The sequence below is a fragment of the Ursus americanus genome, chromosome 28 (assembly GCF_024610735.1).
Source record: "Ursus americanus isolate L20-20 chromosome 28, mUrsAme1.1.p, whole genome shotgun sequence".
Taxonomy (NCBI): domain Eukaryota; kingdom Metazoa; phylum Chordata; class Mammalia; order Carnivora; family Ursidae; genus Ursus; species Ursus americanus.
The window spans coordinates 19,408,772-19,427,249 of record NC_142154.1 but is presented as its reverse complement, the minus strand read 5'-3'; the positions used below and the strand labels follow the sequence as shown (position 1 = coordinate 19,427,249).

At 43.4% G+C, this 18,478-nt stretch overlaps 1 protein-coding gene across 2 annotated transcripts in view; it reads right to left on the bottom strand.

The window, feature by feature from the left end:
- ENTREP2 (endosomal transmembrane epsin interactor 2) overlaps positions 1-12,807 on the bottom strand; it is a 447,722-nt gene extending 434,915 nt beyond the window's left edge. For both annotated transcript variants that reach the window (XM_045795361.2, XM_045795362.2), the window contains exon 1: positions 12,589-12,807. In XM_045795361.2, the coding sequence (XP_045651317.2) occupies positions 12,589-12,807 (219 nt within the window). The remainder of the gene's footprint in view (positions 1-12,588) is intronic.
- Between the last annotated feature and the right edge of the window lie 5,671 nt (positions 12,808-18,478).

Here is an 18,478-nt window from a genome sequence, read left to right as displayed (position 1 = left end):
ACAGAATATTATTCAGCCTTAAAAAGAAAGGAAATTCTGTCACAGGCCATGACATACATGAACCTTGCGGACATTATGCTGAGCAGAATAAGTCGGTCAGAAAAAAGACAAATATTACATGATTCCACTTACATGAAGCAAAATGTTTCATGTTGAGTGCAGCCAAGGTAAAGGGTGAGGAGGGGCAGCTATGATAGCCAGAGGCTTAGCTAATGTCCAAACTGGAAGGAAATTCAGGATCTCTGGTCCACAAGAGGTAGGGAAAGCCGGAACTGAAATCAAAGCATAAAGCTACCACCCTCAAGGAATGAACATTCAATAAATTTCTGGCACGCGCATGATGTAGGAACACTCAAGCAAATAAATTAACAGAAAATTTGGTCCCAGATGGTGATATCTGGCAGCTAACAAAAGTTTTGCAAAAAAAAAAAAAAAAAAGTTTTGCAAAGCCTCTCCAAAGGAATGAACGCTTATCTGACTACACGAGGATTCTACAGCAGAAGGGCACTAAAGATGAGCTCAACCCCTCTCCCCCTAAAAAACACTATCACAAAATATACAAGGAAATCAGATCACCCACCCATGAGCAAACAACACATAGGAGTAGTCCACAGAACTTCTAGTAAGGGAAACACCAAATGCCAAGGTATATAAAACCATGTTTGTTTAAACTTACTAAAGAAATAAAAGAGAGAATCAAGACCTTAAGAAAAGGACAAAGTACTATGACAGAAGAAGAAAAGGCAGATTTAGAAAAGACCAAAATAGAACCTTTAGAAATAAAAAATATAGTCATTGAGATAAAAAACTCAAAGGACAGGTTCAATAGCTGATAAGAAACAGCTAAAAACGGGGGTGCCTGGATGGTGCGGTCGTTAATCGTCTGCCTTCGGCTCAGGGCGTGATCCCAGCATTCTGGGATCGAGCCCCGCATCGGGCTCCTCCATTGGGAGCCTGCTTCTTCCTCTCCCACTCCCCCTGCTTGTGTTCCCTCTCTCGCTGGCTATCTCTCTCTCTGTCAAATAAATAAATAAAATCGAGAAAGAAAGAAAGAAAGAAAGAAAGAAAGAAAGAAAGAAAGAAAGAAAGAAAGAAAGAAAGAGAAAGCTAGCTAAAAACGGAGCCTGTGAACTGGAAGAAACATAAGGACGTCTTCAGACTGTGGCACATAAAGATAGAGTTAGACAATCTGAACAAGAGGAACAGGGACAAGCAGGATAGAAGGAAGTCCAAGATACATACAGAAGTAAGTCGAAGATACATACGGAAAGACACGTTCAATCTTCTTACTCGAATAGCTTAACTCCAGAACAGGATTCATGCCATAAATCTACATTTGTTGGAAATGCAGACCATCACGTGAAAAAGATAACCTTTAAAGCAACCCAGGAAAAAACAGTTTTTCTTATAAGCAGACTCATAGCAAAAGTTCTACAAAACCAGAGGCAAGAAGACGTCCTCAAAATACTGAGGAAAAATAACCATCGACTTAGAATTCTACACCCAGATCAAAAATCTTTCAAAAGATAAGGTGAAACAGAGAATTTTTTCAGACAAATAGTAATTTGCAAACCTTCACTGAAAGAATTACTAACGACGTGTTTGACTAAAGAAGAAATTTAAACCCCAAGGAAGTAACAGGATATAAGAAGCAATGATAAGCAAAGAAACTGATAAATATGTGACTCAATCAAGAAAAGGTGTTGAGTACAAAAATCATAAGGACAATGAAAGTCTCTAAGGTTGTTGTAAATTTTTTTTAAAAGGCAGGCATGATGATACTAATATCAATTAAAGTGAAATCGAATACCAATAGCTCAGAATAGAACAAAAATGTATACCATGTTAGGACAAAAGATATCACCAATAAATAAGGTGTAGTCATAAACACACACAAAACAACATCAAGGTAAAAACCATAAAGCAAAGGCATAGCAATACAGGAATGTAAAACACAAAACAGACGGGATGACTTTAACATAACTGTTAAATAATGTAACATATCACACAGACCAAAAAAAAAAAGATTTAACTTTGAAAAAATTAACAATGTACTGATGATTTTTTTTTAAGATTTTATTTATTTATTTGAGACATACAGAGCGAGAGAGCGCATGAGTGGGGAGGAGTGGGAGAAGTACGCTCCTTGCTCAGCAGGACCCTGGCTGGGATCATGACGTGAACCAAAGGCAGACACTTAACCAACTGAGCCACCCAGGTGCCCCGAGTACTGATGATTTTAAAAACCGCTGTATTACAAAAAAAACTTTGCAAGCCACATAGACTATCCTTATGTAAAACAAGATAATCAGTAACAATGACACCCAACCTCCACCTCTCAAAAAAGACTATCTGCTAATTAAGAAAATTATTTTATAGAAGCCCAGGATCAAAGAAAAATCAAAATTAAAATTATAAACATCTAAAAATGAATGTAAGTGGGAGAACTCTGTATTGAAATCGATGTGCTACAAATATACCTATGGCTCAATAAAATTTTAACTGTAATTGCTTTTATTATTTAAAAAATGAATGTCAAATATGCAACTGACATATCAGTTACGTATCACAAATCTACAAAACTAAGAAAATAATATGCAACTGACATATCAGTTATGTATCACAAATCTACAAAACTAAGAAAATCAAACAAAATAGAGGAATGTATAAGAATAAAAAGTGGAAATTAATGAATTAGAAATGATTATAATAGACAGCCAGGGACAATTTTCAAGTAGAAAAAAATAAATAAAACCAAAAGCCAAAATTTGCTGAAGAAGACAACTTGAAGAGACTACTAATATGTAAGACAATTAACGGTTAAGAATCTATCACTTTAAAAAAAAGAATCTATAACTTAAAGTAGGCAGTTTATAGACTTTACAGATGAGCTAACTTATAAAGAACAGATCCTTCCCGAGCTAATCCACAGAAAAATATGGCAAGCAATTTATATTACAAAGCCAGCACAACTTAACTAAATATGGTGTACATGCATGAACAAACTCCAGACCAACTTTATATATGATTATAGAAGCAAACATCTTAATATATTAGCACGTGGATTCCAACACTATATTAAGAGAATAAGTGATAAGGTTTGTTCCAGAAATCCAAGGATAATTCAATGTTAGGAAATCTATCAACATACTTCAGTATATCAATTACTGAAGGAGAAAAACCAAGGGATTGTATAAATATACGACTGAAAACATCTGAAAAATTCAGCAGTCATCCTTTAAAAGAATTCTAAACAGAAGTTAATTCCCTAAGTATGACTTTTAAATTCCTAACTTGAACACTAGACTGGAGAGGAGGCAGGAAGAAATATTTATACGGAACATTGTGGGGACAATTGACAAAATTTGAATATGGACCATAGGTAACAGTGTTGTGCAAGGTTAATTTCCTGACTTTTATTATTGCCCCATGTTTATGATATGTCCTTACAAGGAAATATACACTGAAGTATTCAGGGGCAAAGGCGCATGAGGTCTGCAATGTACTTGTAAGTGATTCAGAAATAATATGTAGATGGATGCATTCCTGATGGATCAGTTGGTCAATCAGAAGTTTGGGGGTCTGGAAATGATAAAGCTAACGAGGCAAAAAAATGTTAATAATTGGTGAATTATTAATATACCCTAGGTTACGGGTATGGGATTCTTTGGACTTTTCTTGTAACTTCTCCACATGCTTGGTATTGTAGCAAAATTTAAGCAATCAAAATTACCCATCTGCTAAAAAATAAAAGCAAACATCGGCTTAAAGTAATGAAATTAAAGCCATTCCCATTAAAATCAAAAACAAGACATGAATGTTTCCTTTCACACTCTCCTTTGACATTACTAAGGTTTCAATCAATGCAATAAGTGAAAGAAATAAACAGTAGAAAACAAATATTAAAATGTGAAGAATACTGAACACGAAGAAACAAAATTATTTATAGGTGATATGAATATAGATATGGAAAACCCCAAGTACTCAAAAATAGAGTAAGAAATTTTCTAAACAAAAGAAATAAACACTTTCTCTGTAGAGGAACAGCAAGAACTGTTAAAATGTTAATTGGGAGAAGCAAAATATGAAGACAGCATTATACTGTATCATGAGCAAGCAGCAATATATGAATTCCACCTTGTCTGTCCACCTGCTTTCCCTTTATTGGAAGTCTCCTGGTATATCTTTTCTTTTATTTTTAGCCTTTCCAGCTTTTTTTATTTTTAGGTCTATCTCTGGATCTCGCCTTTGTTAGTCAACCTGAAAAAGTTTTTTAACTAGGTTAATTAAGCCCATTTACATATATTAATCCAGCCTTGGCATCAGCTTTGGCAGATTTTTTAACCTTACATTTAAAACACCTACACGCAGACATGAAGTCTTTTGGTATGTGGGCTGCAGTCTCCACTTGCTTGTTCTCTCTCTCTGCATTTCTTTAGGTATGCAAGAAGGATCTGGGTTCTAATTACTACTTTTCTATTAGTAGCTTGTATCACTCCCTTGGTAACCTCCTCTTTTGCATATTATCACCTCACGACTATGAGCCATAATGCAAGTAGCTGGCAAATGCTTCTTCCTCCTTCCCTTGCTCTTCTCAAACCATCAATTTGAGTCCCTAATATTCATTTGGTGTTAATTTTTGTAGTCTTAAATAAATCTAAATAAACTGAACCTTCTCCTCCTTGCTTTGTCAGTTTCAAGAGACAGTTTTTACGTCTAGTTAATTTAACCAACATGACAAGGAGCTTATTCTGCTTTCCCCCTTATTCTCCCCTCATTTCCTGCCATTTATTTTTTTAGCTGTATTTTTCTTTATAATCAGAGCACATAACACTTACATATTACTTTGCCCCCTCCACTGTCATGTTTTAGTTTTATAGTTAAAAACAGTTGATGCTCACCCCTAGAATTTATGAAAATCGTCGCCAATCATTTTATAGTTTTCTGAAGCTCATTCTCTAGTAAACTCCTCATAGGTACAATATTCCCGGAGTTCTTGCAAATTCAAAACTATGGTCTGTGGACTTTGTATTGAAAAGACAATTATCTGAATGTAGAATGTCTGACTCATATAGTGAGTGTATGAAAAGCGTTGAGGTTCCAGTTCCAGGTACAGTAAGCAAGCATACATTACCCTGTGTCTCCACCGATGGCGGCTATGAGATCTAATAGAAGGCATAGAATAAACCGCTTGAAAACTCTGAAAAGCTAAATAGACTGAGGATGAACAATATAATTCAAAGTACCACCAAATTGGCAGCAGCTTATCATTTTTCCCTCCACAGTGTCCCCTAGCCAAAACTCAACACAGCCTGAAACCCAAAATTGAGCATTCATGCAGACAGAAAGAGCCCAGAAGCCCTCTAGTTCTGGCTCAAGGATTTGGAAATAGACTTCCCAGTGCCAAAAGACAGCAAGACAATCCCCATTGTTTTCTCGTTTGGATTTCCTTCTCTTCTTTCTCTCACATCCCAGCCCCCCAGCAATACCAGAGCAGTGACAGCAGCAGGGAAGGCATAGAAGAATCTTCCTCTCTGATGGCAGGAGCTTAGTCCCAAGAAGGGAGCGCAAAGCCTTCTTGCTGATTCTCTATGTCCTCCTCCTGCATGGCCCCTACCCAAATGTAGACACGGGAAGGATGCAGCAAAGCAAGGTAAAGCTCTCGCCCTCTTGGAGGACTAGATAAGGGAAGCCCCATGGAAACAGACAACATCCAGGTCACAGAGAGGGAGGAGCCAGGGACAGAGATCCCTAACATGCATTCATGAACTCATGGCTCATCCCCACGGCGTGCAGGTGTATGTAATACCCTAAATAGAAAACACGAACTTTGGGAACAGTTCTACAGGATAGATCACCGTCCAAGAGCCAGATTGGCCACTTGGGTGGCCCGCATGCAGGACAGGTATGAACAGGACTGCAGAGACTTCGAAAACTACACTCACATGAGAACCACCACGCACAGTAGGCTGGTCAGAAGTTGTGATCTACACTCAAGAGGACGGCTAACCTACTAAAACAAAAACATCAGCATTCTCCTCGGGATCAAACAATACCCAGAGACTCACAACATAGTATTCAGTATGTCTAGGACACAATCCCAAATTACTCAGTGTGCCAAGATTCAGGAAAATGTCAACTTCCATGGGAAAACGAAATAGATTTTGGACTTCTCAAACAAAAAGACTTTAAAGCAACAATAATAAATTTCTCCAGGAAGGAAAGGGTCACTGTTTTGGAAATGAATAAAAAATTATAACCAAAAAATAAGGGGAAAAAATAGGAGATATGAAGAGGAACCAAACGGGATTTTTTTTAAGTGAGAAGATAATAAATATAATACAAACTCTTTGGACAAGTTTAATGGCAGAATGGAGATGACAGGAGAAAATATCTATCACCTTCTCTGGAAACAACAATTGAAATCATCGTGGATTTCCATCAGAAAACATGGAGGATGGCTGGAATTGGACTATTTTTCAAGGCTGAAAGAATTGCCAATCCAGAATTCTATATCTAGTGCAAATGCCCTTCAGGAACAGATGTGAAATAAAGACATCCTAACTAGACACAGACTTTTTAAAGTACATATGGAAGAACGGCCAAGGTGCTTTTGAAAAAGCAAAGAGCGTGGAGGGGCGTAACTTAACAGATTGTGAAACTCACCATGAAGTTACTATCATCAAAATAATGTGGTATTGGCTCTGTGATAGACAAGAGAGTAAAACTGAAGAGGGCCCCAAAACCGAAACACCCAGGAAATTTGTCTGAAAGCAAATCAAGTTAGGCCCTTTTTCCATACCAAATGCAAAATCAATTCTGGATAAAATAAAATTTGAATGGAAAAAATAAAATGAAAACATTAGAAGGAAGTTTAAAAGAATATCTGTATGACCTCTTTAATGATGACCCTCTTTTTTTTAATTTTTTTAATAATATTTTTTTATTATATTATGTTAGTCACCATACAGTACATCCCTACTTTTTGATGTAAAGTTCCATGATTCATTACTTGCGTATAACACCCAGTGCACCATGCAATACGTGCCCTCCTTAATACCCATCACCAGCCCATCCCATTCCCCCACCCCTCTCCCCTCTGAAGCCCTCAGTTTGTCTCCCAGAGTCCATAGTCTTTCATGGCTCATTCCCCCTTCTGTTTACCCCTCCCCCCTTTCTTCTTCCCTTTCTTCTCCTACCAATTTTCCTACTTCTTATGTTCCATAAATGAGTGAAACCATATGATAATTGTCTTTCTCTGCTTGACTTATTTCGCTTAGCATTATCTCCTCCAGTCCCAACCATGTTGCAGCAAATGTTGAGAAATAGTTCTTTTTGATGGCTGAGTAATATTCCATTGTAGGACTGTGAAAGAGGGAACACAGCAGGGGGAGTGGGAGAGGGAGAAGCAGGCTTCCCACTGAGCAGGGAGCCCGATGCTGGGCTCAATCCCAGAATGCTGGGATCATGATCTGAGCTGAAGGCAGATGCTTAATGACTGAGCCACCCGGGCGCCCCATAATGACGACCCTCTTAAACTCAGAGAAAAGGACCCAGAACCTGCAAGAGAGAAAAAGAACAGATCTGACTGCATAAAAAGTCCTTAAATCTTCTATATGGCAAAGGACGCCAAAATTTAAGCCAAATGAGAAGTGAGGATATTGCAAGAAAATACTTGCAACATATAATAAAGTAACCATGGAAATGCAGATCAAAGGAAAACAAGGAACTATCTTTTTTTCTCCCATCCAGTGAATAAAAATGTGAAGGACTGCTAACATCTTGTGCTGGTAAGAAGGTGGCAGAAGGGCACGCTGATGAAATGTTTCTGTAGGTAGGAATGACTACAGTCTTCTGAGGAAATCAATCTAGCAATACCCAACAAAATTCTAAATTTGAATACCCTTTGACCAGCAATTTCACCTTGAGGAATTTATGCTAAAAAAAAAAAAAAAAAAACAAGTACTGGCACCTAAGTTTAGATAAGCAACAATGTTTGTAGAGACAAAGAACTGATACAACCAGAATATTCCCTACAGGAGAATAACAGAATAAATTATAGTAATTCATACTATGGACTCTAATGCAGGCATTACAGATAATGGGGATAATAATAATAATAATAATGGGTATGGCTGGGAATATTTATTATATACTAAACTTAAAAAGTCAGAGTATGGTATGTGGTATAATCTTTTTGCAAACTAAAAAAAAGAAACATATTTCACACATACACATAAATTCTAATGCTTTTGTGATCATGCAGGAAAGCATGGAAAGATCCCATTACCCAACACTGGTAACACAGGCTACCTGTGGGTCCAGAATTGGGATAGAAGGAGGCATTGTTATCATGTTTTCTTTGTTACACTTCTATGTTTCGGTTATTGCAACAAGTATATATTGCTATTGAAGTATGAAAAAAATCCAACAGTGTTGCTTTTACAGAAAAGAAAAATACACATGCACACATACATAGGCCGTCACAGTCAGCTCCCAATAACTACGTCTTTATCCATGTACGTCACTGGTCATGTGGATAATTCACAATGTGAATTTGTCTCTGATGTCCTGGGCCTTACAAAATTTTCAAAGAAACATAACGAAGCAGCTCTGCTAAAGGACAACTATTCAAGACCTAGCTCCGTGAGGCTCTTAAACTGTTCATATAGATCATCCTCTCTCAAAACAGGCCAGGCATTCATCCGCGAGGGAGACGATCCACCTCCCGACTCCTAGCTGGGTAGCAAGGACCTGGGGCAGCCACAGCGTCTGAAGGTGGTCCGCAGATGGCTGAAATAGCAAATGCTCCCTCTACCAGACCTGCTGCCCCCACCCCTGCTCCCGCCCCCTATTCCCCTCACCCCTCCGCCCCCCCATCTCCAACTTAGCCAAGGTGCTCCTTGAACCTTACATATCCTTCCCGAATGCAATGCCTCTCCACGTTTTTCTTGAATGTTCACCTCTGCAGGCATGTTTTGTGTTTCTCCTAAGAAACTGGGGTATGACCTCCTTGAGGAGCTTTGCCTTTGACTCTTTACCACCGTGCTTTATTCTATCCTCTCTGCCTCTGCCTAAGGGGGCAGGTTAAGTCTAAGGGCTAGAAGTATGGCCTCTAAGGTCAGAGCGACCGAGTTCAAACCTGACAGTGGCCACTTAGCTGGGTAACCTTGAGCAGGTGTGACAGTTAATTTTATGTGTCCACTTCACTGGGCTAGAGGATGCCCAGATAGCTGGTAAAACGTAGTTTCTGGGTGTGGCTGGGAGGGTGTCTCTGGAGGAAATTAGCATTTGAATCAGTAAACTGAGTAAAGAAGATTGGCCTCACCCAGGAGGGCAGGCATCATCCAATCCTTTGAGGGCCTGAACAGAACAAAAAGGCAGAGGAAAGGTGAATTTGAACCCAGGGACTGAGCTGGGATATCCATTCTCTCCTGCCTTCAGATACCAGCACTCCTGGCTCTCAGACTTCAGACTCCCACCAGGAATTACACCGTTGGCCCCCTGGTGCTTGGCCCTTTGCATTCAGACTGAATTACACCACCAGCTTCCCTGGTTTCTCCGGCTTAGAGATGGCAAGATCATGGGATTTCTTGGCTTCGATGTCAGCCAGTTCCTCAAGAGGATGAATGAGAAAGCTATCGGTTCTTTCTCTGGAGAACCCTGACTAATACAGCAAGTTACTTACTCACCCTCCATCTCAGTGTCCCCAGAAGAAGCTGCCAAGACTTCTTAGGGCTTAGGCCCAGCCCTGAGACTGCCTCCACTTTCAGGATTCTACTGGCCAAGGCAAGTCAGAAGCCTAGTCCAGGGGCACCTGGGTGGCTCAGCCATTAAGCGTCTGCCTTCAGCTCAGGTCATGATCCCAGGGTCCTGGGAGCGAGCCCCGCATAGGGCTCCCTGCTGGGGGAGGGGGAGCCTGCTTCTCCCTCTCACACTCCCCTTGCTTGTGTTCCCTCTCTCGCTGTCTCTCTCTGTCAAATAAGTAAATAAATAAATAAATAAATCTTAAAAAAAAAAAAAAAGAAGAAGCCTAGTCCAAATTCAAGTGGAGGGATCTGCACAAGAGTGTGAGTACCAAGGACCACAGATGAAACGTGCTATCACACCATATAAAACACTCAGCTCAATGTCTGGCACATAGTATGTGCTCAAAATATGTGAGCTCTTTTGTATGTATTATTTTGTCTTAAATAGAGGCAAGTTATTTTTACAGTGATTCTTCACCATGTACAAACCACAGAGAAGGCCTAGAAATCTAGAGCTTGCTACAGAGCCCTCACATTTCATTACAGAAGATGCAGAGGAGCCCGCGTGTGGCCCTCACCCCACAGGGCAGATTTCAGAATAAAGCCAGACACCCTAGTCACCATTCTTAAGTGAAAAATATCCTTGCAGGGCAGTCTCCAGGTCTCGGAGGATGGAGAGAGGGAGAGAGAGAGAGAGGCCAACGTTACCACTCACAGCCAAGCTAACCTGCAAACCTGTCCCAACACAACCAACCACTATTTCTGCAAAGGGCAGAGACAAGATGTGAAAAATAGTGTATATACTGTAGTAAACGAATCTTAAAGGTGCTTGTGGCAGATTAATTTTGAAGAAAGAAAACAAGGCAATGAGAAAGTGGATGTGAGGGGGCAGAGTAGGAGATAGCAGATAGACGTTAGCTTAAAATCTCAAAAATGTAAGCAGAGTTTGTTGTGTTCAGTGTCATCCCCAGAGCCTAGAGGAATGGCTGCACATAGCAGATATTTGCAGAATTACTCTGAATCCGGGGAAGTTAAAACTAATAGGTTATACTTGTTGAAAGGAATAACACTGGAAATTCAAGGTGAATTACTGTTTTACAATTTACCCCTTCAAACGAAAATGGAGTGAATGTACACTTTTCACACAGTTTTTCTATCGTGTCCAGGTAATGTTTTCCCTTTTAGGTTTATTGTTAAAAGGCAGCTGTTTTTCAATGCCCTTTGGGAGTACCAAAAATCATAGCTAAAGCTAAACGGGAGAAAGGGAGGCTCGGGGAGGAGCCAGGAAGTGAAGCTAATTTACCAGTCTGCCACCTGTAGGCTGGCTCCAGCAGACGTAAACATCAGTGCCCACAAAACAGACGATATGAAAATAATGCATATTAAATAATGCTAAAAACTGAGCAACAGATGTGTGAAAACTATATATAGCGGCCCATTTGAATCATGGCTCCCCCGTTCCTGCCTTCGACGTCCTCTTTCTGATCTAAACACTCTGAGCTGTGGCCACACATACTGTTGTTTCTAATCAGCTCTCCAAGACTCCACCGTGGTCTGAAATAAGCTTTGAAAATTAATACCCCCATTAGAATGAAGGACCGCACCTGTATCGATCCGGGTGTCACAGAGTCAGTTTTACTCAGATCTCATATCAAAAGCCACGCAATGGGCTTGGAGAACAGAGGCCATTACAAAAGAACAACAACATGAAAAAGCAAAGCAGAACTGCTAAATTTCAACATTCAAGAACAAACAGTAAACATTCATTACAAAGGCTTAGTTTGGATTTCTGGAGAAGGAATTAAAACATACTGAGTTTACAGTTTAAGGCTCTATGTGCTTCAGCACCATAAACCAAATGTAGTTACAGATGTCAAGACTTCTCAGAACAAGAGCTTCTCTTCATAAATGTCTGCTCTCCATGTATTTTTTCCGTTTCCATATGTCCACTCTTTATCAATATAAGGAAAACACAACTTTCATCACAAGGCTATAAAAATCCCCCTAAAAATTAACTCTCGTGGACAGTCGCTTCCTTATAATAGGTGTCTCCTGATGGCTTTCTCCAATGGAGGCTTTTTAGTCCCTGGCTTCTCTAGTTTGGGGGTCAACAGCGTGAAAATCGGTCACCGTCGAGGTGTGGAGCTCAGAAAACACGCCCCCGGACGCCGGTTTCGGGTCGCCTGCCCAGTCCCGCCGCCCACACAGCGTTCCGGACGCACGCGGGAAACGCCAAGTCCCCGATGCCAAGTCTGTAAGCGGCCACAGGGGGGCCGGCCGGACTCCGCGCCCGGACTGACCCGCAGCAGGGGCGAACGCGTCCCGTGCCCCCAGCCCGTAGTTCCCGCCGCCGCGCAGGCGAGACGCGCGCCGAGTTGCAGCCCCGCACGGGGATCGCACCCCACCTCCCCGCCTCGGTCTGGCCTCCTGGCTGCTGGGTGTGCACTGAGTCGGGCCAGGGAGAGTCGAGGGTCCCCAGCGCGCAGAGTCCCCCAGAGCCCAGGGCAGACCCCGCGGCCGGACGCGCGCCCGCCGCCCACCCCTCACCCGGCGGTCCCCCGGGCCGCTGCAAGCTGGGCGGAGGGCGGGCGCCTAGCTTCGGTTTCTTCCAAGAAAAGTAACTCGGGATCAGCGCTATAGGAAAGGGAAAGCGATGCTCCGAGAGCGGTGAGTAAGGTCCCCGGAGTTATTCAGACCAGAGTTTTCTGAACTGCACCCCGCGCTGCAGCAGCTTGGCCCCGGGCGTTCGCGGCCCGAACTTGGAGCCCGCGGTGCCGACCCGGGCGGGCTGCAGCCCTGGGGCCCGAAGCACCTTCCCGCCCCGGCAGCAGACACTCACCGAGAAGCCGGCCCAGAAGGGGCAGGAGTGGCGGACGCGGGCCGAGGTGGTGAGCGCCAGCGCGGCGAAGCTGACGGCCACGATGAGGCATCCGAGCGCCATCTGCGTGGCCCCGAGCGCCAGCACGATGCGGGAGCGGCCCGGGCACTCACGCAGGCGGGACAGGCTGCGGGGCAGCGCGGCGGGGCGCGGCGCGCGGGGACCGCCGGCCCGAGGCATCGCTCCGGGCGCCCGCACGCCTCGCCCCGCTCCAGCCCGGCCCCGGCGCGCGCCGCCGCCGCCGCCGCCTCTCCTCACAGAGCGTCCGAGGCAAGTTGCGCCGGGCGAGAGGACGGCCTTCCCGCGGGACGCGGGGGCTGCGGCGGCCGCGCGCCGGGAGCGGGCCGGGCCGGGCGGGAAGCCGGACACCGGCTGCCCCTGCCCGTGCCCGCGCCCATGCCGCCGCCGCTGCTCCGCAGGGCCGCCCGCCCGCCGGCCGCGCAGCGCTGCGCCCTCTCCCGCCCGCTCTCGCCCGCTCCGCGCGTTCCCCGCCCGAGCGCGGGCGCGAGCTGCCGCGTGCCGGGGGCGAGCCGCCGCCGTCCCCGGGCGCGAGCCCCGCCGCCGCGCGCCGGGCCGGGGCCGGGGCAGGAGAGCGAGCCCGGAGCGGGTGGGCGCAGGTGCGGTCCCCGCGGCCCGGCCTCGGCGCTTTCGCCTCCTGCGCGGGACCGGAGTAGCTACTGCAGGCGCTTCAAGGTCGAGGGCAGCAGCCTCCGCGGCCGAACCCTCAGTCGGTGGGAGCCCAGGGCCCGCCGGCGGGCCGAGCCGCAGGGACCGAGCTGCCGGCCGAGCCTGGGGCCAGCCCGGGATGGGCGCCTTCCGCGGCGTAGGTGGGGATTGGGGACACTCCGCGGCCAGGCGGGGAGCGGAGAGGAGGTGAAATCCAAGTATGCTGCCCCAGGTGTGACGCGCAGCAGTCTCTACCGAATGCGGAATTCCAAGATCCAAGATGCCGCTTTTCTGCAGTTCCGCAATTTCCCAAGCCATCCGCTGAGAACTGGGCCCGGGAGGACTCGGCATTTAAAACATTCCCGGTTCACAAACAGATGTCTCTTACCCACCTTTAGTTTGCAGGGTTATTGATCAAGTGAAAAGTTTGGGTTTAAAACAAATTGCACCAAACGAATTCAAATGAACGATGTCATTAAGGACCTATTAAATCATCCCTACTCCCTTTAGCCAGTATAAGGTTTTAAATTGATTATCGGCTTCTTTGAGGTACCAAGAAAACTTGGAAGTTTTGATGTCACAATTCTCTTTGTGGCCCTGTTGATGTGACAACTTTAAAACCACTGGTGTTGAAAAACACTGTGCTATTAAGAGACCCACGAGTTTTGGGAGATCTGAAGGGATCCGGCATAAAAAGGCAACGTCCCTGGGAATAAAGGGCAATGGTAGGTCATTCCCCCAGGCCATTTTTCCACTGTCTCACGGTGGAACTGAAGGAGTTCCCTGCTAGATCCGAAACACTGGAGAGCAGCGCCCCAGAACATCTCAGTTGCTGGTGCTTGACATTTCACCGTCAGAGATATTGATTCCTTTGGGGCTTGACGAGCCTCTATTAAAATGCAAATTCCTCTTGAAGGGGCAATAGCTCAAGCCTTTATCAGCCAACACCTTAGCGAGGATGGGATTTATTTTCCAATTTAAAGGGATGGCCAAGGGATGAACTGGGGGTGGGGAATCCCACAGATAAAGTAGCTGACCTCAAAATGTTGGCCTCTGGCCAAATGCTGCCTTTTCCTCCAGTTTTTATCTATGGCATGGCTGAGCCTCGGGCTGGCATCCTTTCGAGTTACCAGAGTACAAATTCAAATTTCCTGGAGACATTCTCTATCTAGAAATTCTCAGGCAGCACTTTTTAAGGGCTTGGAACAATACCAATGCAAGATCCTGGATTGCCAGGAGGTTAGGTTCTCAATGGAGTCACCTTCCTCCTTCTTTCATTTATTTATTCCCACAATAGTTTACAAAGGACTCTCTAAGCACCAGGCACTCTTAGGCTCTTCGATTAAGTACATAAGTGAACAAAACAGACAAAACCCAGGTCTTCTCCGTAGAAGGAGAGAAATAGTACAATAAGCAGAATAAGTAAATTACATAGAGTTTATTGACATTATGTAGTATTCAAAAAATATGTTAAGCACCCACTATGTGCGAGACACTGATGATGTAAGGATTAGCAAAAGCTAACAAGCTAGAGAATGTTCAGTCTAGTGGTTAGATTGACAATGCACAGATAATTGTTCCAAGGCCAATTGTGGCCAGGTGTAGTGTGATGGAGAATTCTACATGGTGCAGAAAACCAGATAATAAGGAGCTTTGGAAGGAGCTTTCTGACCACAATATAGAAAATGGTGCTGTCTAAATGGGGTATCTCTCTGATCGGTTGGGGGCCCCCAAATGTGGAGTAACAATTGGGTGGAAGCCAAAAGAATTCACCTGAGACAGAACAAAGGAGGTAGAAGCTTACTGACTACAATGCCAGGGAGTGGTGGGCAGGACCACAGAGGAGAGGCTGTTTGCAAGGAAGTAGTGGGAGGGAGCTGCTTTTAAGGAGGGATGGTGAGGAGGTATGGCGATGTATAGAATTGTCCCTTTTTTGGTAACCGCCTAGTTGTCAGTAGCCCGTTGGTCAGTTAGGGCCTATGGATATCTTGAGGTGGGTCCCCTGATGGGCCTGTCTGTATTCAGCCAGGTGGTCACTGTGGGCCTTTTCCATTGCTCAAGCCATTTCTGCCTAAAAGCATCCTCTACGGAAAATGGATTGAGGGATGCCCAAGAGAATGTCGAGTTCACATGTCATTGCTGTCATCTAGGCAAGAAATGACAGTACTTGGGCTGAAGGTAGAGATGGAGATACCCAGAGCTGGATAGATTCGAGATGTTTGGGAGGCATCAGCGATGAATTAAACGTGGACTAAATACAGGGTGGTGCCAGTTGGGACATCCTGGGGAGAGTACCGAACGGTGAAACCTCCAGTGAACTCCCACGTATGTATCAGCTGTGCTTCCAAATCTATGTGAATCAATTCCTTCTATTTATAAATGGCATGGAAAGAGCTCCTCAGCACAGCAGAGGATCTGGGTGTAGGTGGGTTAGGAGAGGGATCTACTTTCTCTGTGAAATTTGACTTGGGGGCGGAGGGAAAGCCTGATCCAGAAATTACAATCACTTTGCCATTTTAGAAATCATTTCTGTGTTGTAGAGAATTTTAAAATTCGGTTGTCTTAAATGTAACATCCGACACTCTCTTGATAAACAATTGGGACCTGGAGATATAAATAGAGTGAGTCAATTTCACGGAAGTGAATCATAAAGAAAGAAAGGATGGAAGGAAGGAGGGAGTGAGAGAGCTGGCTTAGCCCTCACTGATCCTAACAACTCATTGACCCTCTTTGCTCCTCCTTGTTTTTCTTTTATAAAAGGCTACGTTAGGGGTGCCTGCGTGGCTCAGTTGGTTGAGTGTCTGACTCTTGATTTCAACTGAGGGTGGAGATCTCAGGGTCTTGGGATTAGGCCCCACATCCAGCTCTTCACTCAGTGGGGAGTCTGCTTGGGATTCTCTCTCTCCCTCTGCCTACCCCCTCTAAAATAAATAAATAAATCTTTTAAAAACAATAAACAAAAGGCTGCCATAATACATGTCCTAGTATTATGAGAGATTCTTGGAGACCCTGGGGACCAACTTATAGCAGCTTTTTCTTCTTCCTAGATCAGATGACACGAATAGAATGAAACCATTGTTCTTAAGCATAGCATGACAAGGTGGCTGAGCTTTTACTGAAAGGGAGGCTGCGTGCCTGCTTGCACCAGCAGGAAGATGAGTAACACAGATGCCTCACCTACAGTGCCCGTGTTCAGAGTCTTGCTCTTTTCCACATACCTCTCCATAGATGGATGAAAAATAGATTTGTCCCTTCATACTATAAGGCAGAAGAAAGTGGTACTTGGATTTCACCATCTCCAACTCTGGAAGAGTAGTAATCGGCAGAGAATGACCATTTCCAGGAACATCAGCCTTGCAAATTCTCCTGCTAAAGACAACTAAGAAGCCAGATGAAAAAAAATTTTTTTTAATATCTTCTTAAAAGTATCAAAGAGTTATAGACATAATGGGGAAACACTAGGCCAAGGTTCAAGAGGAGACGGAATCAGAGAGGTGAGTGCACCACATTGGAATCTCCTGCCCTGGGTACTTGCATTTCTGGTTTTGGCAGACAAACAGAGTTAGAAAGATAAATTTTGAGTCCAGGGCCCTCAAGAATAAGGACGTTATTTCTACGAATAGCATCTTAAAAATTTACTTTCTCAACATGATAAAGGGCATTTATGAAAAACCCACAGCTAACACCATACTCAGTGGTGAAAGACTGAAAGCTTTCTCCCAAGATCTGGAATGAGATAAGGATGTCTACCTTCAACATTCCTGTTCAACATTGTGCTAGAAATTCTAGCCAGAGCAATTATGTAAGAAAAAGAAATAAAAGACATCCAAACTGGAAAGGAAGAACTAAAACTATCTCTGTTTGCAGAATGATGTGATCCTATATTTATAGAAAATCCCAAAGAATCCATAAGCTATTAGAAGTAATAAATTCAGCAAAATTGTAAGATATAAGATCAACACACTAAAATCAGTTGTGTTTCTATAGACCAACCATGAACAATCTGAAAAACAAGAAGCAATTCCACTTACAATAGCATCTAAAAGAATAACTCACCTGGGAAATTCAAGGAGATGAAAGACTTGTACACTGAAAAGCATAAAACATTACTGAAAGAAATTAAAGACCTAACTAAATGGAAAGATACTGTGTTCAAGACTTTATACTAAGATGTCAATACCCAAAGTGTTCTGCAGATACAATGCAATCCATATCAAAACTCCAAGAGACTTTTTTGCAGAAATGGAAAAGTCAATCCTCAAATTCATATGGAATTGCAATGACCCCAAATAGCCAGTCTTGAAGAAGAAGAAACAGTTGGAAAGACTCACACTTCCAGATTTAAAATCTTACTACAAAGCTATAATAATCAAAACAGTATGGTACAGACATACGATAGATAGACCATTAGAATAGAATTGAAGGTCCAGAAATAAATCCATCTACCTTAGGTCAACTGAGTTTTCACATGGGTGCCAAGTCTATTCAATGGAGAAAGACTAGTCTCTTCAAAGACAGGGCTGAGACAACTGGATTTTCACATGCAAAAGAAAGAAGTTGGACCCCAAACTCACACTATGTATAAAAATTAACTCAAAATGGATCAAAGATCTAGATATGAGGGCAAAAACTGTACAACTTTTAGAAAACAACATGGATGTATATCTTCATGACTTTGGATTTGGCTGTGGAATCTTAGCTATGACACCAAAACCATGAGAAACAAAGAAAGAATAGACAACTTGTACTTCATAAAAATTAAAATTTTTTGTGCATCAAAGAATGCTATCAAGTAAGTAACAAGACAAATTATAGAATGGGAAGAAATATTTGCAAATGATATATCTGACAAAGATTCGATATCCAGAATATATAAACAACTCCCACAACTGAAAAACAAAGAGACAAACATGGGGCACCTGGTGGCTCAGTGGGTTAAGTGTCTGCCTTCAGGTTGGATCATGATCCCAGGGTCCTGGGATCAAGCCCCATATCAGCCTCCCTGCTCAGTAAGTGAGTCTTCTCCCTCTCCCTCTGCCTGCCGTTCCCCCTACTATCCTCTCTCTCTCTGTCAAATAAATAAATAAAATCTTTAAAACACACACACACACACACACACACACACAAAGAGACAAACAACCCAATTTAACATTGGCAAATGACTTGAGTGGACATTTCTCCAAAG